The sequence below is a fragment of the Lactuca saligna genome, chromosome 8 (assembly GCF_052625555.1).
Source record: "Lactuca saligna cultivar CGN05327 chromosome 8, ASM5262555v1, whole genome shotgun sequence".
Taxonomy (NCBI): Eukaryota; Viridiplantae; Streptophyta; class Magnoliopsida; order Asterales; family Asteraceae; genus Lactuca; species Lactuca saligna.
Window position 1 is genome coordinate 185390161 of NC_136424.1, and position 24153 is coordinate 185414313.

At 33.1% G+C, this 24153-nt stretch overlaps 1 protein-coding gene and 4 non-coding genes across 5 annotated transcripts; 4 read left to right on the plus strand and 1 right to left on the minus strand.

Moving 5' to 3' along the window:
• Positions 1–14682: 14682 nt before the first annotated feature.
• Positions 14683–14783, plus strand: LOC145013678 (small nucleolar RNA Z157/R69/R10). Its single transcript, XR_013665225.1, has one exon. It is a non-coding gene; the product is annotated as a small nucleolar RNA Z157/R69/R10 (small nucleolar RNA).
• Positions 14784–14821: 38 nt separating this feature from the next.
• Positions 14822–14916, plus strand: LOC145013683 (small nucleolar RNA R11/Z151). Its single transcript, XR_013665230.1, has one exon. It is a non-coding gene; the product is annotated as a small nucleolar RNA R11/Z151 (small nucleolar RNA).
• Positions 14917–14982: 66 nt separating this feature from the next.
• On the plus strand, positions 14983–15094 carry LOC145013685 (small nucleolar RNA Z152/R70/R12). The gene has a single exon (XR_013665232.1). It is a non-coding gene; the product is annotated as a small nucleolar RNA Z152/R70/R12 (small nucleolar RNA).
• Positions 15095–15286: 192 nt separating this feature from the next.
• LOC145013689 (small nucleolar RNA snoR80) lies at positions 15287–15411 on the plus strand. Its single transcript, XR_013665236.1, has one exon. It is a non-coding gene; the product is annotated as a small nucleolar RNA snoR80 (small nucleolar RNA).
• A 2338-nt stretch (positions 15412–17749) lies between these two features.
• LOC145011767 (uncharacterized) lies at positions 17750–23753 on the minus strand. The gene is made up of 14 exons (XM_078970498.1): positions 23567–23753; positions 23142–23286; positions 22938–23023; positions 22616–22654; positions 22320–22412; positions 22104–22220; positions 21117–21212; positions 20557–20670; positions 20407–20460; positions 20247–20294; positions 18734–18884; positions 18428–18593; positions 18256–18325; positions 17750–18165 (listed from the first exon to the last, which is right to left on the minus strand). Exons 2-14 carry the CDS (start codon positions 23221–23223, stop codon positions 17911–17913), a joined length of 1371 nt encoding a protein of 456 aa, XP_078826624.1. The 5' UTR covers positions 23224–23286; positions 23567–23753; the 3' UTR covers positions 17750–17910.
• Positions 23754–24153: the final 400 nt, after the last annotated feature.

Genomic DNA, 24153 nt, shown 5'->3' on the forward strand with positions numbered 1-24153 from the left:
ATCCAAGTGGGAGACTGTTGGATTAGTGTCTAAGCCCGTAACTACAATCGGTGTGTACTTGACCCGGTTGTGCATGGTCCTTTTGGATTGCCTTCACCAAAGCAGCTTGACTAGGTCATTTAGGAGAGAGAGAAGATATTATGGTTTATTAATATATTATAAGAATAATATATTGAAGGAGAAATCATATTATTTGATTAATATTAGTCATAAATTAATTAGGAATTAATTTAGTGACTAAAAGAGATTAACTGAATAAAGGGCATAAACTGTCAAATGTGTGATAGTTGAGTTTCGGGCTGGGAAACCTAATGGACTAAGGAGGGACAAAATTATGATAGGGATCCATCATATTTTTTTCCAACGGCCATAATATAAAAGGTTCCATGGGCTGCTTGGTGACTAAGCTGTCCATTAGGGTTTAAACTGAAACCCCAGGAGCTTACACTATTAATAGAGGCCCTTGGATACAATTTTCGGAACCTTGACTCCAAGTGAAACCCTAGGGCCGATTTTTAGTGTTATTCCTCCTCTCTCATAATAGCCTTCTTGCTTGTGGTGTTTATGAACCATTAGAGGAGTTACAATTGTGACTCTAAGCTCAAGACCAAGAAGATTCAAAGGATTTCAAGCCAATTAAAAGAGGTAAACACTTAAATCTGTTCTTATAATGTTAATTTCAAATTATACATGCTAGATCTAGGGTTACAAGTCTTGGATTGATTACATGTACAATAGAGAAGCCTAGATCCAAGATTTAGGGTTTTGCATGAGCACATAGGATGTTCTTTTGCTTTAAAACCATCAAGAACTCTATTTGGGCTCTAATTGGACCCACATTCATTAATATCTAGTCGTTTGGGCCATATTGGTCCTAGAATGGTTCATTTTATTTATAATGGGCCATAACTGGTTTCATAAGCCCTAATGGGCTGTAAACTATATTTATGGGCCTCTTTTGGACCGTAAGCTCCTATTGAGCCCTAATGGACCAAAAAATTTATTGTTTGGCTTCAAATTCTCGGTCATAAACCAAATTTAAGCCCGAGACCCATTTTCTTTTTCCTTCCCTTCCATTCTCGGTTTTTATAAAAAAAAAAAAAAAGATGATTAAACATGCATGTGCCACCTAATATTTGCAGGGTGGACTTCCATGCAAAACCTCACATGTAACTAGATAACTAAACCAATGTATATTAACCATTAATCACATTGGTCTTCCTTCCCCTCTCTTCTTAATCCTCGTCTGAACCCACCTCTCACCACCTCTCATCACATAAATTCTTCGAACACTCTCCATCTTTAACTTAAGAATATTCTCACTTTATTCTTCCAAATTTTGGTGGGTTGTGTGTGTGCATCAAGAACTCTTCACCAAATCCGTTCATCTAGGTAACATACTTCCACCCCCAAAAGGTTTAACTTCATGTCTATATTAAACTTATTACTCATTAACTCTTCAAACCGTGATTCATGCATCTTGAAGCTCTTAGAACCCAAAGAACTCATCAAGGAAGTATGTTAGGCCGAAAACAACATCATTTCCCCTCATCTCTTAATCAAAACCGATCCAGGCACCCCAAAGTGAGTTCATATCCCCATGTTTTCGGTTTTACTATGTTTTGGGGGAGAATACAAGTTGCTTATGTGATAGATATATGTATTTGTGCATGTTTATGTGTGTTTCTAAGTTACATGTTGTGATTATGTGAAAAAACTTCATAAATCTCGAAAACTCCATCAAATCTTGACAATATCTGTAAATTAAAACACTTTATGCAACTTACCATAAAGATGAAAGTGTTAAACATGTTAAGGATGTTGAAAAACTAAACAAAATCTTGTAAAGGGACCATTTTTGACAAATAAACAAAAAGATGAAGCTTTTATGATACTTATGGTTTTTCAGGGACCAAAGAGTCATTTTTATATAAAAATGGGTCTTTATGTTATTCATGGTTTTAAAGGGCCAAAAGAGTAAATTTTCACAAATTGGGCTTAAGATTTGGGCCTTCACGGTTTTATGGGCCAAATTTGGAAAAATTATGACTTTTGTGGATTAAATTATCATTTTAAACAAATTTGAGCCAAAGATGTTGTTTTTCAGTTAAAAAGGGCTGAAAATGCTAATTTTATTAAATTGGGGCGAAATGTAAACTTTTATTAAATTGGGCCAACATTGTCAATTTTCATGATATTGGGCCGCAAATGTTATTTTTAACAAAAGTGGGTTAAAAATGTCATTTTATTTGAAATAAGCCCATAAATGTGAACTTTTGGTCTTAAGGGACCTAAAGTGTCAATTTTTGCCAAAAATGTGCCTAAATTGTAAATTTTCGGCTTAATGGGCCAAAAAATGTCATCATTACAAAAGTGGGCTTTTTATGAATTTTGGAAAACAATCGAGTTAAAACAAACAATGTAATAACAAACGAACTAAATACATTGATTACATGTTTAATAGGCCTAATACTTACCTTACATGTTTATTGGGCCTTAATGGTCCATTTACATGCTTATTGGCCCTGGATTATACATTACATGTTTATTGACTCTTAGTGGTCCATTTACATGCTTGTTGGGCCTAGAAACAACTTACATGTTTAGTGGGCCTTAGTTGTCCTTCTGCATGTCTGTTGGGCCTCGTACATTCACATACATACTCATTGGACTTTGCAAACATCAAACGTACACGGAAACATTATACACAACGTAATACAATATTCGCGTAAATTCAGTTAAGGATCTAGTGAGACATATCGGTTGACGCCTCTCGAGTGTACAATCGTAGCCTGTAGTTATAACCAGTGTCTCTTGGAGGGAGAGCGAGAGTTTGTGTATAGATCTATATGAGGTGACACCCCATACCTGAGCTACTCACTACAGTTAGACTAGGCCAATCTAGGGTGACAAATCTTACCTTAACCAAGTCGGCGCCTGAAAACGCCATGAGAGGCGAATTCGTCATTTATTAAGTATGGTTATAACGACTCACGTAGAGATTAACTCCATCATAATTTTACGGAATACATATAAAATCTTGTTGATACGAAAACATACATACACTGATATTTGGTCTTAGGGTTTTGAGACCACGACACTTTTATAAACAGAAAATATCGGATTTTATGGGGAAACATACAGTTAAACAATACATTATACTTACAACAGAAAATACAGAATTTTTCCAGATTACATTTTTATATACATTCCAAAAACAGAAAACACACATGTATTAATACTTGAGTTTGACACATCACTTTCAAACCATTTTATAGAAAATATCAGATTTTCTGGCGTTTTACGAACAATACAATACTTTTCATTCAAACATGCTTATGAACTCACCAACATATTTATGTTGAAATTTTCAAAATAACTTGTATTCTTGGGGAATCGTTAAGAGGAACGGCCAACTAGAACATGTGGAATTTTTCGTGTTCTATTACTATCATACATTGACTATTTTGACATGTAATTTATGATACTGTACTTGATGTAAACAATGATGGTTGTATTTTGATACGTATGATGATGGTGTTGTCTTTTTTCAATTATATACATTGTGATGATATTACAAGATGAAGTCACCCAAGCCCCCAGACGTTTGCACCGTCTGGTTCAGGGGTGTGAAATAAATGAGGAAATGTGATGGTGATTTCAGCCTGATATATAGAAATGGTATGATAGTGATGTGATGTTTGCATTGGTTTGTAAATTATATCACATTGTGAAAAGCACCACCGCTTTAAACTAGTGATTCCGATCAAAACCCCCAACTGAGAACACCAAGGTCTTCGGTCTAGATGGATTTCGGTCTCGCATGATTTCGGTCTGAGTGATTTCGGTCTTGGTGATTTCGGTCCATCACAATCGAAATCTCAAGGCTTTTTGGGTCCCAAAACCGAAAAAAACAAAAAAAAGTGTAAAAAGTGTTTTGTCTTCATTGTTTGACTTTTGTTTGTCTTGCTTGACTTTTGTTAACCCGAAATAGTCGGTTGTCACGTTATCCCCCCGTTAGAGGGAATTTTGTCCCGAAATTAGTTCTAGAGTGAGCACTCATGAACTAGGGAAAAGATGTGGGTGATTTTGTTTCATCTGGTCTTCATGTTCTCATGTGAATTCAGGTCCTCGCTTGGCATTCCAACAGACATTTACTATGGGTATGCGCCTTGTTTCATCCTTTTATCTCCTTGTTTATGATTTCCATAGGTTCCTCTACGAAGTGTAGAATCTCGTTTATCCCGATTTCATCGAGTAGGATTACAAGAGTCTCGCCGAACAGACATTTCTTCAGATTGGACATGTGGAAGGTGGGATATATCTTACTGAGTTCTTGCGGTAGTTGTAAGCCACCAGACCGATTTTTGCAAGGATCTCAAATAGCCCGATATACCTTGGATTTAGTTTTCCATGTTTTCCAAAACGTATCATTCCCTTCCAGGGTGTGACCCTTAACAACATGTGGTCACCAACATGGAATTCCAAGGGCTTTTGTCGTTTATCTGCATAACTCTTTTTTCGGTCCCTAGATGCTTTCAGTCGTGCCCGAATTTGGACGATCTTTCTTGTTGTCTCTCTTAAGATCTCAGGGCCGGTGAGAATGCTATCAAGAACTTGCCTCCTTGCTAGCTGTGTGTCACCCACTTCATCCCATCACAGAGGTGATCTGCACTTGCGTCCGTAGAGGGCTTCGAATGGAGTAACCTTGATAATAGTGTGATAACTATTATTGTATGAAAATTCGATGAGTGGTAAATGGGTATCCCAAGCTTTACCATAGTCTATCACACAATCTCTCAACATGTCTTTCAGCGTCTGAATGGTTTTCTCGCTTTGTCCGTTAGTTTGAGGGTGGTACGTTGTACTAATGTCGAGTTTGGTTCCCAAGGAATTTTGTAGTGATTGCCAAAATCGTGAGGTAAATCTATTATCTCTGTTGGAGACAATGGATATTGCCACACCATGTAATCATATGATCTCTTTAATGTACGTCCCGGTAAGCTTCTCCATATTGGCGGTCTCTTTTATTGGTAGGAAGTGCGCGGATTTGGTTAACCTGTCAACGATCACCCAAATGGTGTCAAGACCACCTGTTGTCTTGGGTAAATTGGTTATGAAATCCATGGTTATCCGCTCCTACTTCCACTCGGGTATATCTGGTTAGTAAACCCGAGGGCTTCTGGTATTCTAACTTGACCGTGGTGCAAGTCAGGCACTTGCCCATATAGGTAGCGATTGTTGCCTTCATGTTTAGCCACCAATAAAGTTTCTTGAGGTCCATATACATCTTGTCTGAACCGGGATGAACGAAGTATCTAGTCTTGTGAGCTTCGTTCATGATAACATCTGTGTACCCGCCGAATCTCGGTGTCCAAATTCGATCCATGAGGTATCGAGCTCCGTCATCCTTGACTTCAAGGTTTTTTTCCATCCCCCACAAGGCTTTGCCTGTGATGTTCTCCGATTTCAAAGCTTCCAGTTGTGCCTCTTTGATTTGCATGTATAGGTGTGAATGGATGGTTATGGTTAATGATTTTACTCGGCGGCCCGAGTATTCCTTTAGATTGAGGGCATCTGTCACTACATTGGCCTTGCCTGGATGATAACGAATCTCGCATTCGTAATCATTTAGTAGTTCTACGAGTATTCCCGAATCACCTCATTTAAATTATCTATACTTAAATGGGTTTAGATCTCTCTCTTCCAATATGATAATCCATCCTCAGGCTACATTCCCGAACTAGTAAGCGATTCGGAACAGGGTATTACACAAAAATGGCAATGTTGTCTAGAACTTTTGGAACATACTTGCTTACCTATAATGACATACTAATATTTTTTTACACATAAAATCAACATGCTTACTTTTCTCTATCCATAATAGCAATGTACTTAAATTTTTTTACCAATAATAATAATATGTAAATGAAACTTGTAATATATATGCTTTATCCTTAATTTCAAAAACATACTTACATTTCAAAAACAACCCATGACTCCAAACTCACTAAGGAGGGAGTGGTGTATCGGTATTTTGGGATAATTTACATGAGCTCGGTTGATTGCACGCACTACACCCTTTTTTCTTTTAGAAATTCTTTTTATACAAATGTTTCCTTTTGAAATTTTCTACCAAGTCCTTAGTTTGAGTTCAAACACACCGAGAGTGTGCCCGAATCCCTCAAACTAAGGCTCTAATACCAACTTGTAACATCCAAAAATATGGTCCCAAAATTTTGTTTTTAATAATAGATAAAATAGTGATTTCAATAACATTCAATAATTCAAATAAAAACCAATGTATCAATTGTCATAAAATCAGAGTAAAACATCATGTGCGGAATCCCAATGGTGTGTATGATGCAGTCATCCCAAGCTCTTCCCCTTGGTACCAAAAGTACTTGAAACGTAAACTAAAATCCATGAGCACAAAGCTTAGTGAGTTCCCCCAAAATACCACATACCAAACATATAGTAAACATATAGTGGGCCCCACCCGATCATAGAGCTGAGCTCGGAAAGCATATAAACATGTACACATGTAATATACACAACATATAAGTAGTCATCGACTTCGACTGACGTCGGACCTTAGTCCAAAAGCATGTAAACACAGGTACGTGCAAGAGTCACAACGACAACTAGCATTCTATCACCATAACATAAACATGGGTCGGCATTGGTGCCTTCGACCCGCTAAACCCAGTAAGGAAACACACCTCGAATGTTGAATGATAATTGGATAAATTCCGGCCCCAGAAAGCAGCTCTACTCAACCCCTAAACAGAAACAATCCCTTAGATACCAATTAGTAATTTAAAACCCTTTAAAGGTCAACCCTTATCAAAGTGAAAGGCAAAGTTCCGAGTTGACTCAACTCGCCGAATTGTCCTTCAACTCGTCGAGTTCCCCATTAAATCAACATGGTCGCTAAAAGTCGATCCAACTCACCAAGTTCACTCATGAACTCGCTGAGTTTCTCCTTTAGTCAGCAAAATCGGAAAAAATGATCCAACTCGCCAAGTTCTTCACGAAACACACATCTTAATCTATTAAGTTATCATTCTCAAAACAAAAAGTTCCACCACTCAAAACTCAATTGATATAACGTCCATAAGGGTAAACTTTCCAACTTTAGTCTTAAAAACCATCCTAATGAGTTTAGAGCCCAAACTCTAAGCTTAAAAGGTTAAGGCTTAAACAATAAACACGTATTCATCAAGGCAATCCCCAAAAATACAGATCCGATCCTAAAAAATGCAAAGACACGTAAAGTTTCCAATTTTACTCTCATGCATGGCTAGGAGAGCCCAAATGCTCAAAAGAAGCCATAATAAGGACTTAATGGATGCATGGAGATCTTAAGACCATAAAGTTAGCACCTTTATGCCAAAAGAGCTCATGAAGATTATGGATCTGAAAGAATAACCTCTTTGGGGCGACCCACACTCCATTACTCACTCAAACTAGGCTAAATCATGCAAACTAGACCCAAAAAGAGATCTAAAGGAACATTAAGCAATGTTAGAACTTTATACCCAAAATATGTTGGAAATAGAGCAAGGAATTGAGATTTGGATGCTCCTACTTGATTCACCACCTTACACAAAGCTCCTCTTCCTTAATGAACTTCAAACACACCAAAAAGCACTCACAAAAAGCTCACAACACTCAAAAACGTCTTTACGGGTTTCGAGATTAAGGTTAGGGACTTTGGAGGCTGGAAATGAGGCCAACACCTACGATGTCACACCTCGAAACCGAAGGCGGAAACGTTCTGGGGCGAAGGATGTCATGAATATCGCAACCAATGTACATAGCAATCATAGTAAACACAAAACATTACATTACATATGAATAATTACATTTTTTTGAAAGCAAAGTGTTACAAGTGTTATACATATATCATATGAACAAAAGTTAAGACGAGTTTTATGTACGCTCCGTCTTCTCCAAAAGATCGCGGGTACCTGTCTAATATGGACCTGAGAATACAAGCAATTTGAAAATCAGCATAAAGCTGGTGAGTTCATAAGATGTTTGTTTTCTGAAAATGTACAAGTTTCCTTTGGTTTTTCGAAAAAGTTTGTTATCCAAGAAAATCCCATATTTTCTTATATGTAAAGTTTAGTTAACTGTTTTGTTATACGATCTTGGTTATGTACAATTGTTATCCCAAGAAAAACCCTTATTTTCTTAAAAGTAAACTTTAGTTATTGAATCTCAATGTAATGTTTGATTATCTATCATACTTGTTATATTAGCTAGGTATTCTGATATCCTAGTTATGTTACACTTGAATGTACCTAGATGCGTGTCTTCGTATTCGTATTCCTATTCTTAATCATATTCATATTCGTATTTTATATTTGTATTTGTATTCATATTTATATTTGTATTCCTATTCGTATTCGCATTCATATTTGTATTCCTATTCCTATTCCTATTTGTGTTCGTATTCGTATTTGTATTCGTATTCCTATTCCTAATCCTATTCGTGTTCGTATTTGTATTCGCATTCGTATTCGTATTCGTATTCCTATTCCTAATCCTATTTGTATTTGTATTTGTATTTATATTTGTATTCCTATTCGTATTCGTATTCGTATTTTCATTCGTATTCGTATTCCTATTCCTACTCCTATTCCTATTCCTATTCCTATTCGTGTTCGTATTCGTATTCGCATTCGTATTCCTATTCCTAATCCTATTAGTGTTCGTATTCGTATTCGCATTCGTATTCACATTCGTATTCCTATTCCTATTCCTAATCCTATTCGTATTCGTATTCGTATTTGCATTCACATTCGCATTCGTATTTCTATTCATATTCCTAATCCTATTCGTATTTGTATTCGTATTCGTATTCGTATTCCTATTCCTATTCCCATTCCTAATCCTATTCGTATTCATATTCGTGTTCGCATTATTACTTTAGTATTTGTTATGTTCCTAGTTGTACTTTCGTATTCGTTCTATTCCTAGTTGTACTTTCGTATTTGTTCTGTTCCTAGTTGTACTTTCGTATTCGTTATGTTCTTAGTTGTATTTTCGTATTTGTTCTGTTCCTAGTTATACTTTCGTATTCGTTCTGTTCCTAGTTGTATTTTCGTATTCGTATTCGTATTAGTTCTAATTGATGATTAGTATGAATTATTCGTAGATTATGAAATATAATATAGATTGTAACACTTTATCAAGAAATCTATGATTAGTCTGAAAGCTAACTCCGTAATTCAGACTATTTGGTTAACACAGTTTTCGATATTAAAAACATACAGATTATAAATATTTGAACTGAAATAATAAGTTTGAGTACAAGATTTCCTTGTACTTTTGCTTGTATTCCCCATGAAAATATTTGAAAAGCATTTGAAAAAGGGTAGGGGTATGAACTCACCGGTCGAGAAGCGTGTCAGATTGGATGCTAAGTGTCGGTTCGGGGCTTGATAACGCACGAGGTTCCTATGTAATGTGAAATGATATACAATTGTATCTAATTATAGTTTAAATCACTAATTAGATTTATTTATACACTCCAAGATGCGAAAACACTTCAAATCAAGTGTTTGGAGTGACCCGGGTGACATCTAAAGACGTATATGGCTTGGATAATGTGTTTACTAACTCCTTATGGAGTTTTCGGCCCTAAGACCAACTCCACATGAGTTCACGGTCGTGAACTCATGGATGAGGGGTTTTATGCTGCTAAATGGTCAAATATCACTTGGGAAAATTAGCTAGGGTCAGATCTAGGGTATAGGAATGAATTAAACCAACATATGGACCATTTAACAGAGTTTACGACAGTAAAATAGGAGTTTACAGCCGTAAACTCCCCCACACACTTTCCTTTGATGTTTTGGTGGTCCTAGGTCATTTACAAGTGTTCATAGCTAAATCTACAAGCCATAGAATGAATTTAAGGCACCATTTGACTATGTTATATGAGTTTACGGCCCAGGAACCCATCCTTGGGGGGGTTCCCTGCCGTAAGCTCCTATGGGAGGGGTTTTCATTAAGTTTAAGGCCTCTAACTCGTTTGTGGTTGTTTCTAGACTTTAATCCAAGGCTATTGGTGTGTTTAAATGGCAATTTAACACCTTAGAAGGAGTTTACTACCCATGAATGGGTGTTTACAGCCCAAGCATGTTCTTGGGCAGTAAACTCATGTTTACTCCTTAAATGATGAGTTCAAGGTGTTCTAAGTCCAGTTTGGTAAGCCCCTAAGTCATATCTAAGCTCCTAATGTGGTTTGGAAGGGTTTTTGGGCTCCAAAACCCATTTTATATGTGTTCACGTCCCAAGAGTGTTCCAGGTCCGTAAACACATGTTTATGGTCCTAATCCATGATTTAAACAGGAAAATGAAGGCTAAAGATGTTATACTAGGAGCTAGGATAGTTACCTTGATGATTTGGAGCCTTAATTTGATGATTTTGGACTTAGTGTTTGGATTTGAGGAGAGAGGTTAGAGAGAGAGTGAAAAGGCTTCAAATGAGGCTTAAACAACTTTATATATGGTTTGGGTTTGGGACACGGTGGAATTATACCCGATACCGACGTTAAACGGGGCTTTTGGTCGCGCCCGATTAAGTTGTCGTAACTCGATATGGTCGAAACTAAAATTTATCTAATTATCATATTGGGGTGTTTTCTTGAGTTTCTAATGGGTTTGGATACTAATTAAGTCATAATAGAAGTCTCGAAATAAGTGACTTAATTTTAAAAAAAATGTAAACGGAAATTATTCGGAAAAGACGAATTTTATAGACGGAAACGGGTTACGGCGATGGAACAACTTTGGGTTGTCACACATGACTTAAGGTGTTTAATGTCACACCCCGCTAAAGCAGAAACACGAGGCGTGACAGTATAAAGGGTTTCATAGCAAAAGTTAAAAGACAACACCAACCATAGTATTAAAAATCATTACAAATTTACAATGGGTTTGAACAACTTTTACAAGAAATTACAATGAAAATAGAAATACAACACATGTGAATGCTCCTAAAAGTGAAGTGTCCCTAAGTGCCACTTACTCGATAATTCCTGAAAAAGCATGTAAAACGTGCGTCAACTATAAAAATAGTTGGTGAGTACTCACAAATAAACAAAATAATATTGGTTCCATGGGTTGAAATCAAGGTTTTGATAAAAGTTTCCAATAATAAAAGTATATTGCTAAAAGGAGTAAATAAGTTTGTAAACACAGTTCGTTGTCATCATGAGAAATAAAGTATGTTGCCCGAATAAGATGCAACATACATATTCTCATGAAAAATAAAGTTCGTTACTCAAACGACATGATATTAAGAGTTCAAAATAATTTTTGAATGATTTTTAGTGATGAATAAGTCCTTTGAACATGCAACACAAAACAAATGTTCATAAGGAAAGTGTTGTTTGAGCAACATTTTTGTAAAAATTGGTAAAAATCGAAATATTGGAATTTTTCTAGTGAGGTTAGATGGGTTTGAAAGCTAACTTAAAATATTATATTCCAGAAAAAGAATCACGAATTTTGGCTAAGAAATGAGTGAGATATGACATCTTAAAGTCAGGTAAAGAAATCTGGCAGATTGCATGCATGATGATTGGTTAGAAAAGTGGGTTTTCATCATTTCCTTGAGTAAATCTATTCAAGTGTTTTAAATATATCATGATACACTCATATTTTAGTCATGTTTCCAGAGATCAAAAGATTAAAACTTATCAAAATGTATACATGCATTTATGAACAAAATTTTGTTTATCAAAATCTCTTAACTTGAGTTTGATGTTTTAGTCCTTAAAATCGATTTTTGCACTAAGATCATGAACATGCAACCTTGTTTATCACACATGCATGGTGTTAGAACACATCCATGATGTTCTAAAAACCATTTTAACAAAAATAAAACAAGTTTGAAGAAGATGATGAAGTAGAAGTTGGTTTTTGAAGTAAAATGTACATGCATAGCTTAAATCATTATTGTGGATCTTCAAGAGATGTATGTTCTTTACCTTAAATTTATTTGTGGCTTGAAAAATCCTTATGAATCTCCATAATTTCGTGGTTAAGAGGTTGTGGTTGTGGTGTTTGGAGAAAAGAAATTAGAGAGAAGGTAGAGAGAGTTTTCTAGAGAGAGAAAGAAGAGAGATGTGTGTGTGTGTTGGAGAGTGAGAGTGAGAGTGAGAGAGAGATATATGGGAAGAGAGGGGTCCGAAATTTTGAGTATAATAACCCTTTCTCATTCATTTTGTTTTATAAAATTTAAGTTATTTTATAAAATATCTAAATTTTATATAAAATGTGCACTAAAATCAAGTTTTTTATTCATGAAACCTTGATTTTTGACTTATAAATTAAGGATGAATGTTAATGACTTAAATTTTTATTTTCCTTGATTATATTTCCCTGAATTTAATTGTTTTAAGATAATATTATAAGTTTCATAACTATTTTTATAGAATACTTGATGTCAAATTTTATAAAATTTAGGTTTTAGGGCTTTTAGGGTTTTGAAGTTTAATAAACTTTGAATATCAAAATAAATTGAATATTTGAGACTTCAAATTATCTTATGGTATTATAACTCTTTTATAGTTATAAATAATGTTTGTAATTTATTTTTATCAGTTTATTGGCATTCTATGTAGTGATTCCGAGATTCATGCGAAATTGAGGAATCAAGTATACTAGTCCTAGTCTTCAACTTTAACTTAAGTTTCTATGAGACTTTGAACTCACTTCTACTTCTAGGTCAAGTGCATGATGTGTGTATATGATTCATGAAATGTTGTTCGAGTCAAAGAGTAACCCGAATATGGATAGTCACTACAGTTAAGTAGTTGTAGAATTCACATACCAATGTGAAATCCAAGCACATTATCCATTGTCTCTATCTGTTTCCAAGATTCTACTAGGTTATAACTTAGCTTCTAGTTACTAAGTCTAATATGTGTAGTGTCTATATGTGTAACTAAGTTTATTCAAATCTAAAACTAACTCGAATTTTGACGGTTGTCACATTTAAATAGGGTGCAAAACCCTGAAATTAGGGTTTATTTCCTTGCCGCCAACTCGTCGAGTTAGCTCATAAAATTTCGTGGCCAAACCAACTTCAACATGTCGAGTTAGGGCTTCCAACTCAACGAGTTCTCCAAGAAAGATGGAATACTTGAAATAACATCATACCAGAAACATTGCGTTACAAAATTCTTTTCTTATCTACTACCAAGAGACTTCTAGAAACCCTAAAAGAGCAACATGATGTTAGGTTCTAGAATTGTCTTTCCTTGCTCAACTATGAAAAATTACAATTCACTCATTACACATTTAAGTAATTCCAGTTAATCCTGAATTAATTTTGATTAATAATTAACCAATTATTAATTTATTAATCATATAAAGTAACAAATCAATTATTTAACAATTGATCGCGTATTAATTTATTAATCACACAATATATCTACAAATCAACTATCTATTTCCATATATTAATCATATAATATATTAACAAACCAAGTTTTATATAATATTTTAATAAAACTTGATGTTAGGTTCTAGAATTATCTTTCCTTGCTCAACTATGAAAAATTACAATTCACTCATTACACATTTAAGTAATTCCAGTTAATCCTGAATTAATTCCAAATTAATTTTGATTAATAATTAACCAATTATTAATTTATTAATCACACAATAAATCTACAAATCAACTATCTATTTCCATATATTAATCATATAATATATTAACAAACCAAGTTTTATATAATATACAACAACCTCATATTTCCCGATTAGTTTATTAATTATATAATATTTTAATAAATTATCCTCTCTATACAAATATTATTCTAACCAAGTTTTAGTTATGATGGCAACCCAAAAATGATTTTGCTTTCAATTACAAATATATATCAATTTAGTTATGAATGTAGACACTTTAATCCAACCAACATTTCGTATTGTAATTCTTGGAATGATATATGAAGTTTTTATGGAGCCAAGTAAACATCGTTTTCGCAACTCAACACAAAGGGAGATGTTGTTGGAGTTCACAGATTTAATGTGTTTGAGTTATGATGCGAAAGGGTGTTCGTAACTATATGTGTACGACTTGTTAGTGTTCATATTTTTTGTTTACCCAGGCTTCACAATTTGTTAGTTAACTGACAGGTTGTTGTTAGTTTATTGTTCCTATCAAGATGGCATGTGAGAATTATCCTTCTCTTATATATGTTTATACCTGCAAATTTGTGTCTCACCCACAAAACACAAATTACAAATTCAAATCTATATGTTAAACCGATTTTTTTTTTTTTTTTTTTTTGCAAAATCCAAACACAGAAAACTTGTTTGTTATTACCAAATTACCGGGTTTAGATGCTACAAGTAATAAATGGGAGTACATTACATTTAATTAAAAAAAAAAAAAAGTTAAGTTAATTTGATTGGTATGAGTGGATGAAACTAGGATGGACCATGTAGCGCCTTCTAAAACCCTAGTTTCCAAACCCTAAATCAGATTCTATCGGTCACAAACTCAACCCTATAAATCAGCACCGCTATCGTCCTTTCATCAATAAGTTCTTCTTCATCTTTAATTAATCACTCTGATTTCAAATACTCCTTCGATTGCTTAACAATGTTTCATTTACGTTTAATCTACCCGGTTTGTACGTATATTCTGTGTTTTGTGCGTTGATGAATCAATTTGTGGACTAGAGTTTCTGATCTTGGGCTCTTCTTCCCATTCAGTTTGACGACAAACCCTTGGCTGTCTGAGCACACAAAAAAAAAAAATCCAAACAATTTTTTATCAAATTTGATCGAGCTTATGATGATACTTTTAATTATCTTAGCGGATTTCAGTGAGATTTAATATACATTAAATCAATGATCTGATTGTTACACACACTGAGGCTCATTATTGTAATTGAAAACCCTTATGTTTTTTTCTCTCTTTACATTGTAATGTTTGGTGGAATGTTAATGGCGATGATGAGGCAAAACACCATCGGTGTAATTAGGGCAGTGGACAAGGCGATTAACGTTGTCTTGCCGTGATCCCAATTTTTAACGACTTCTCCTTCCACTGAGCTTTTCCTTCCACCCTGTTTTAGATTTTTATATAACTACAGTTTTTGTTTCAATGCAAATACCACATTTTGTAATTGAAATCTTTATTCTAGCGATTAGGTTGCTGTAAACTAACTTCTGACAATTTGTTTAGTTATTGATTTTTTTTTTTTGTATTGAAAATTGTCGACATCTTTTGATCCAATTGCGTCCATTTACCAATTCCGGAGGATTGTTTATGGTTCCTCACGGTGTAATGGCTCGGACGCCAAATCAATATTGTGGTGATCCTGATAAATGGTCATTCAATGCCATTATATCTTGGAAACGCCTCATACATTTTTCTAGTTATAATTTTGTCGAAATTACCATTTTTTTTACTTTATAAATTCATAGTTAGATTGATAAATAGTCATTCAATTCATTTTATTGAGCACTTGCAAATTAGAAAAATCTAGAAACAAGGAAATTTCCAAATGCACACCAATGAAAAGATGCAGTTGTTGGGGGATCCCTGGGCAGAGACAAACAATTACCAAAGAATTCCAAATACATCGCAATATACTTGAAGAAATATTAAACAAGTGTAAAACCTAATAACGAATTTGATTACAAACTAGAATGGAAAATATAATAAAAATGTCTAATAATGCGAGCAAAACGATAAAACAATTGTAAAAGGAAAACATTGCATCCTGGGAGAAATAGAAAAGGACACATTAAACTACCATCAAAAGGGGATTATAAATCACTTACAAAGTAAATATAAGTATAAGTATAAATAGTTTGGGCAATGAACAACATATATTGAGGTTCCAAAATGTAGACATGTTAAACAAAACGAAACCCAAACCAAATTTTGACATAATTTACTACATACAAACCATGTTCATAGTGACGTCGAAATAGGTAGCCTTAGAGCCACTATACGACCCTGTCTACTTGGAACCGCTTTTTAACAACTTTGTTAAATCTGTTAAATGTCCTTCGTGCTCTCTTCAGGACTTCAGGTTGAGGTGTCAAATTAGATCTGGGAGAAGGTCTTCAAATGGGTTATTTGGCAATATAGGAACAGTGAAGTCTTTCATGCCATGAGAAAAGGTCATATATTCAGTCTTTCCATTGGATTGGGAAAGTATTGTTGTTCATTCTTTGGATTGGATTGGGAATAGATATAGTAAAAGTAACACCACTTTGACTATTTGGTTACAAAATCCTCTTTTAAACAACTCTCTAATTGTTCTTTGTTGCTAGCAAGAGCTAGTAAACTTTGTTAAAGTATGGATTACATTAAATAGGAGCTTGAACTCAAACTTCTAAACTCTAATTTCTTACAGCAAGTTCTTTTATATATAAAATTGAATCAAGGTTTTTGATCAAAGGACAATTTGATACATGTATGATGACCCTCTTTGCTTCTTAGCTACAAGACTAGGCTTAGTTTAGCCAAAAGTACAAAATAATTGAGTAAGATTTTGGTTTTGTCAAACCTGACTCTTGATTTACATCCATCAAAATTTCATTTTCAGCAATATATATATATATATATATATATATATATATATATATATATATATATATATATATATATATATATATATATATATATACACACACACACACACAAAGAGAGAGAGAGAGAGAGAGAGAGAGAGAGAGTTTCACAAAACATATATTACTTAAAATAGCAAAGTATTTTTTTGCTATTAGGTTAACCGGTATGCATGAGTAAGCCATACATGAGCTCTTATGTGGCACACTAACCCACTAGTGAACACCGTCCCAGAGGCTGTGGAGTGGTATCGGAGACGGACGAAGACGAGAGATTTGATTGGCAAACCTTTTTTGACCGTCTCTTTTTTGAATGTTAGAATTAAAAAAATATTTATTTTCATTGGTTACATGAATAAAAGAGAATGTTTGTGGAGTAGTGATCATTTCCAAAGGCTAGTGGTTTGATTGTGAAGCGGTAGTGGAGATGATGTGGCGCATATGTGACAACACTTTTCTAGTTGTCTTATGGTAACCATACTCCTTAGCCTTAATATCCCCAATGTTTTACCAATAACATAAATGTACTTACATTTCCTTATCCACAATAAAATTATACTTACTTTGTTTGTACAAAAATGGCAATGTTGTCCAGAACTTTTGATACATGCTTACCTATAATGACAGACTCATATTTTTTACACATAAAATCAGCATGCTTACTTTTCTTTAGCCATAATAGCGATGTACTTTAATTTTTTTTACCAATAATAATAATATGTAACACGAAACTTGTAATATATATGCTCTATCCTTACATTCAAAAACGTACTTACATTTTAAAAACAACCCACTGACTCCAAACCCACTAAGAAGGGAGTGGTGTCTCGGGGATACCTCCCTTCTTTTTGCCATGACTCTGTCCCCCTAATATCAATGTAGTTGCACATTCTTCCGAAGCAATATATACATAACACTCGTAAAGCATTTAACAAATTTTAAGACATAATGTGCTATCATCATAAATACAATTAGCACAATTAGCGACATTGTTATTATAGATTTCAAAAAATATACCTAACCACATTATTGTTCTGCAAATTGCCCTTATGCAAATCCTGAACTCAAAAAGGCTAGCCACTCCCAATTCAAAGATTACCATGAAAACAATAGTAAACGAAAGCTAGAATATTCAAAACAACTTTCACTATAAGAGCTATAAAAATCATCTACCCTCACTAACAACACAACAAAATCAAAAATACAAACAAAAGTTTACCAATTAAGTGTAAAAATAAAGAAAAAAGACAACTCAAATGTTGGATCATAATCATACGATGGCAAATATGTCTATACATTGTGATTGTTTAAGCTAAGTAGTTTTTCTTCTTCACCCGAAACATCACCCATTTGAATGTTTTGTTTGGAAGAATTCATTTTATTCCATTCGTTTTCTACACGAAAAAAAGCCCATTGGAATCTTCTGAAAATCTCCAATGTTGTGATTGCAAAAACCGTGAGATGATTATGGCGAAGATGCGCGGATAGCTTGTAAGTCCACGTACACCGTAGGATCAAATTGCTTCCAATCACCCAAAAATACACCTTCACCAAGACAAGGGTAAAATAGTCATTTACCGTGTCGGCATTGAAGAAGGAAGTAAAATTAGACGATTCTTGTTTGTTAATTCTTACCCATTTTTGTCCATAAATAATTTGTGAGACAATATGAGGTTTGGTGAACTTGAAGATCCGAGTAAAGCAGCTAGTAGAAAATAAGAAAATACTTACTATTATTATAAGAGTTATAATCCAATTTAAAAAAAAAAAAGAGTAAAGAAAGTAGGTTGCTATTTCTTGCATTTACCTTAGATCCCAATCTCGTGTGACGTCCCAGTAAAATGAGTACAGGGAATTCACAACGCCAGAGAGTAGCCAGAGAGGGCGGTAGAAGTTGGTCCAGCTGTCAGGGAACACGTGATACTTCAATGCAGAAAGAAAAATCACAGGGACAGCTGTCGAATACTTCAATGCTAAAAAAAAAACAAAAAAACTCTAATTACACTTTTGGCCCAGATTTGAAATTTTTTTTATTACAAATTTGGTCAGAGATTTAAAAGATAAGGTGGGGGGGATAGATAGATTATAAAGATAAAGATTTTAGGAAGCATACCATTTAGTAGAGAAGTTTTTTCTCTGTTATCCTTGTATTGGCGTAAGCATTGAAAGAGACGAAAAATGTAAGGCAATACAAGAACAATTGGGATAGCAATAGCATGACTCCCACAGACTGAATCAGCTTCAAACCATGCAATTGTTGCAACCTTCAAAACCCCTCCAACCAATAAATAATAATGATAATAGATTAGCTTTTTTTTTTTTTTCTTTGAATGTAATTCTAATTTCTATCAATATTTTTATACTTCTTTTCATAGTTAGAGAGGGTGGTTTTTCTTATTCCAGTCATGGAATGGAATGATATATTATAACAAAACACATAGCTTTTTATCACATAATTCTTTTCAAAAGGAATTACTAATTTATTTTTTTTTTTAAAAGGGGGTAAATTAATTAATCTCATAAAAGAGTAAAAGACCTTATATTTTGTGTTTTTTCCAGATTAAACCTCAACTTTATTTTTCGCCTGAAAAAAACCTTGTATTTTTTTTCATTTTTTCTGAAAAAAACCCTCAGCCTTCTAATTGCTTCCAAAAAAACTCTCAGCTTTTTTAGTTTTTTTCAAAAAAAAAACCCTCACATTTTACAATTTTTTTTGGGTTTTTTTCGAGAAAAACTAAAAAAGTTGAGGGTTTATTTGGAAGCATTTAGAAGGTTGAGGGTTTTTTTCGGGAACAAATACAAAGCTGAGGGCCTTTTCGGAAAAAATGAAAAAAATACAAAGTCTTTTAAGGCAAAAAATAAATTTGAGATTTAATCCGGAAAACACACACACATATACACAAAATATAAGGTTTTTTATGAGATTAACCAAAATAAAAGTAGAAATTATTTTTTTACTATAATCTTATTTGGGTTTTTTAAGAAGACCGAAGTAATTTTCATTTTTATTTTTGTAAATAAGGAATTTATATTTATAATTTGTAATTAAATAACGCATATAGAGGAGTTAAAATATACATTGTATTTACTGATTAAACCACTACACTTTTTTTTAAAACAAGTTAGGAAAATTGGTAATCTTAAATGGCTAAAAAAAAGTATGTTGCTTTAAATTTTTAATCAATAAAGAATATGATTAAGTGGCTAAATTTGACAACATGGTGAAAGTAAGTTATGCTTCTTCTTTTTTTTGTATTCTTCACTTAAGATTCTGAAAAAAACATAACCTTTTCAAATTATTATTTTTTACAAGATCCAACTATCAAATTCATGTCTAAAAATGTAAATAAATAGGGAAGTTGTCAGAGAAGTCCCAATATTTTCGACAAAGTGACACTTTAGTCCCAAATTTTATTTTTTGAACATAAAGGTCCTGATTATTTCATTTTTGGCTCAACTTAACAAAAAAATCATTTTTTCCTTTTAACAGGAAATAACATATTATCGTGTAAAATCAAATAATCGGGATTTTTATGTTCAAAAAATAAAATTTAGGACTAAAGTGTAACTTTTCCGAAAATATTAGGTCTTTTCTGACAATTTCCCAAAGAAATGTGAAAACTAACCTGCTTGTGAACCATTCTACAAACAGAACGTTCCAAATCTGAAGCAACCTGAACATAAAAAATAATAAAAAAATCTTATTTACTAAATAGTTAAATTTAATAGATCACTTTAAACAATCTGACACAATTATTATATTAAAAAATTTCTTTAGATACATACCTTTGACATAGATGTCAATATATCAGCCACGAAAAAATCAGCAAATGCTATTGCCTGTATTCATCAAAAAAATAAAACAACACTTCATGTGTATGCAAAAATTACATTTTTTTTTCTTCCAAATTTGCCCTTGTTTGATATGGACTTTACCTGATATGGGAAGACTATTCTCCAAAGTGTCTTTAATAAAAAGAAACGTGATGACAAATAAAATATATCGAAAGGGAATATCAGGATAATTGCAACAGCTGTATACAAAAGTACCTGAAACAGATCATGTGTAAATATTATTGGAGTTAATTTATGGAGAAAAATAAGGAAATTGTCAGAAAAGTCCCGATATTTTCCAAAAAGTTTCACTTTAGTCCCAAAAAAATATTTTGAGCATAAAAGTCCCAATTATTTCATTTTGGCTCAAATTAACAAAAAAAGTCCTTTTTTTCTTTTAAAATTAAATAATCGGACTTTTCTGTTCAAAAAAAAAAAAAACTGGGACTAAAGTGAAACTTTTCCAAAAATATTAGGACTTTTCTGACAATTTCCCAGAAAAATACTTAAAATATATATGTTTTCCACATGTATAAAGGTCATTTCTTGAGCTTATTAGTATTATGTTGATATACCTTATAGTTTATACTAATTTATTCATTATATTATATTTTTATATAAAAGAAAAATAGAAAGAATGTGAAAGGAAGCATCTATTACACTGGTTGAGATGCAGCCCATGAGACTTCTCCATGAGAATATAAATAAAGATATGAAGTCATGCTTGTTGGAACAATGATTGTCATCCATGTGGCACACTGTAAATATTGAAAATTTAAATTTAAATATAAAGAATAACCAAATATTAGATAATTACTTTAGAGAAAGGAAAAGAATTTTCATATCAACTTTTTATAATATATGTGGATACATCGCATAGTTTTAACTTTATTCTATAAATATTTACGGTTTGATCTCGAAAAAGACCTTATATTTTGTGTTTTTTCTATTTTTTGCCTGAAAAAAACCTTGTATTTTTTCATTTTTCCAGTCTGGGCATTTTAGTCATTTTTTTTCCAAAAAAATTGAAAAATGGGAGGGTTTTTTTGAGAAAAACTAAAAAGGTTGAGGGTTTATTTGGAAGCATTTAGAAGGTTTAGGGTTTTTTTGGAAAAAAAAAATACAAAGTTGAGGGCTTTTTCGGAAAAAATACAAGGTAAAAAATAAATTTGAGGTTTAATCCGGAAAAAAACACAAAATATAAGGTCTTTTTTTAGATTAACCCGATTATTTAATTATAACTAATGAATTTCTTTTTTTTTTACAAAAATAACAAATAAAACATAACAGACACTCATGAGACCCAAATAAGATTTAATAAAATATATTTTTGGAAAATAGAATCGTAATGTAATTAAAATCGTGAAACTTGTAAAAAATACTCGTGTAACTAGAAATTACATAAACAAAAAATGGGGTGTATAGAAAACTTTCATTAATTCATTCCATTCAATAATGAAATAAAAAAACACCCCTTGAATAAGCTATGAAAATTAACAAGACGGAAGAAATCACATTACTTCAAGAATCAAGAATTGTCCATTTAATATAGTGATGACATACATATAATGATATAGTAAAATAACTATAATAATAATAATAATAATAATAATAATAATAATAATAATAATAATAATCAACTAATTTACCTTCCATATTTCTTTATAAGTGAGATGATTCTGATCAAGGTCAAAAATCTTGGAATAATTAACATTAGACTGAGCAAAAACCCATAAGTTTGCACCCCAAAACCAAACAGCAGCTGTCTACAAATGTTTATATACAAATACAACAAATGATATATTAATATTATTGACTGAATAATTATCCCTTAGAAACAAAGTCAACACAGAAGTTTGACTCACCACAAGAAGAAGAGGATTATAATACAGAAATGCCTCATAAAGAAAAAGATCTCGAAGGTCCAAACTCATCCTCATCACAGAATCCCATCCAATCTAACATGTCATAAACATAAGAAACAGCAATGTAGGCTTTTTAAAGAACATATATTTCTTTCTATTAAACCATTGTAACTTCTGTTCCTATGTACTATGGAAAATATAACCGATTAAAGCATTGCACTTAGAAAAAAATCTACCCAATTTATAGTACTGAAGATTGATTTGTATTTAGAAATGAGGGTGGAAGTGGAACTAACCTTGCAACAGCTGAATCCCCATAAAAAGAACAGCATCACCTGAAAATAGCACATTGATTCAAATTTCATCATCAATAAAGACATGCAACCTTGTAACCTACTTTTAGTTATGATTTGTCTGATAATTAAGGGGTCATGATTTGTTTCATACTTAGCTGCAACAAAACAGATCATCAAAGGGTGAGATAAAGTTACTTATATACCCTTATGTGATCTATTGCTTCCTTAAACTACCAGAATTTGCTTATGATTTGTCTGATTAGATATAGATCACACACAAACATATAACCAAAAAACAAGAAAAAAAAAATGAAAGAACTACCTTAAGCCTCCAGAGCAAAACAGGAGATGGTAACATAGCAGCAGTTGACAATGGTGTGCTGCTTGCACCCTTCATTTCACTTGACTCTGTCGAATGAAATGATACAAAATTTAGAAAACAGAGCAACATGATTTGATAAAAAAAGGCAAGAAGCTTAGATGGAAATCAATTTGGTATGCTCAGATCAACTCTAATTCCTCTTACCAAGGTCCGAAAACAGTTGTCTACTTCCAGACTTCCGTAGATGGGGACTGTTAACAGGAGCAGTCACATGAGCTCCAAACATAGATGACAACAGCAGGAGCAAGAAACTATTTGATTACCAATCCCGTCCCAAAAAAATCGAAATCTGCAATTAGAATACATGCGGGAATTTAACAGTAATCGATCGACATCGACATTGATAGACTACACCTCCAAACACAGATCACCACAGCTTACTGCTCTTTTAAACTAAAATCGACGAGTTTTTTGACATGTAGATGTTTAGATTGCAGAAATACTATCAATAACGGAGCAGATTTACACACGTACTGATGGAGCATATACCAGATGATATTGCAACAATAGTAGAAATTAGGGAAACAGTTGACATGAAATGAGATCGCAATGCCGTGAGATCAACTTACAGATATTGAAGTTTAGGGTTTCGTTTACGCGATTTGATGTTAATAATAGATGCAGTATCAGATGCGAACCCCAATTCTTGGTTTGCGGGATCTCCCTCTGGATCTCGTGTGGAGGGATGAGAGAGAGAAAGGAGGGCTTTGGGGAAATGTAGGAATTAAGCCATTGAGGGGAAAAAAAGGAGGATCGTTGAGTAAAAGATTTGCAAACATCATAAAAGTTGGATAAATTGTACAAATGGTCCTTTGCTCGTAAAATAATGCACTTTTGGTATTTGAAAAAAAACTTTTAACCTTTTAGCCCTTAAATATGAGATTTGTCATGGTAATGGTCCTTCTCGCTTGACTAACTCCATGTGAACTTACTAAAATATCATTTCATACTTCTTTTTATACTTTTTCTTTAATTAGTTTATGATGAAAAGAAAGAAATTGACAAATCTTATCCCATCCCATTCTTCTTCCTTTTCTGTACCCACATAATCGTAGGCCAATTGTTCCTATTGGATATAGTTTATTAGTTGTCATTACTTTATCTATTACTTATTTGTTATTCCTGTATTCTATATTAGTTTGTTATCTTTGGATCT

Coding starts and splice junctions, on each gene's coding strand:
- LOC145011767 (XM_078970498.1), bottom strand. CDS start 23,223: ATGTTTGGAGCTCATGTGACTGCTCCTGTTAACAGTCCCCATCTACGG. Junction 23,024..23,141: donor ACAACTGTTTTCGGACCTTG/GTAAGAGGAATT, acceptor TTCATTCGACAG/AGTCAAGTGAAATGAAGGGT. Junction 18,885..20,246: donor GTAGAATGGTTCACAAGCAG/GTTAGTTTTCAC, acceptor GGGGTTTTGAAG/GTTGCAACAATTGCATGGTT.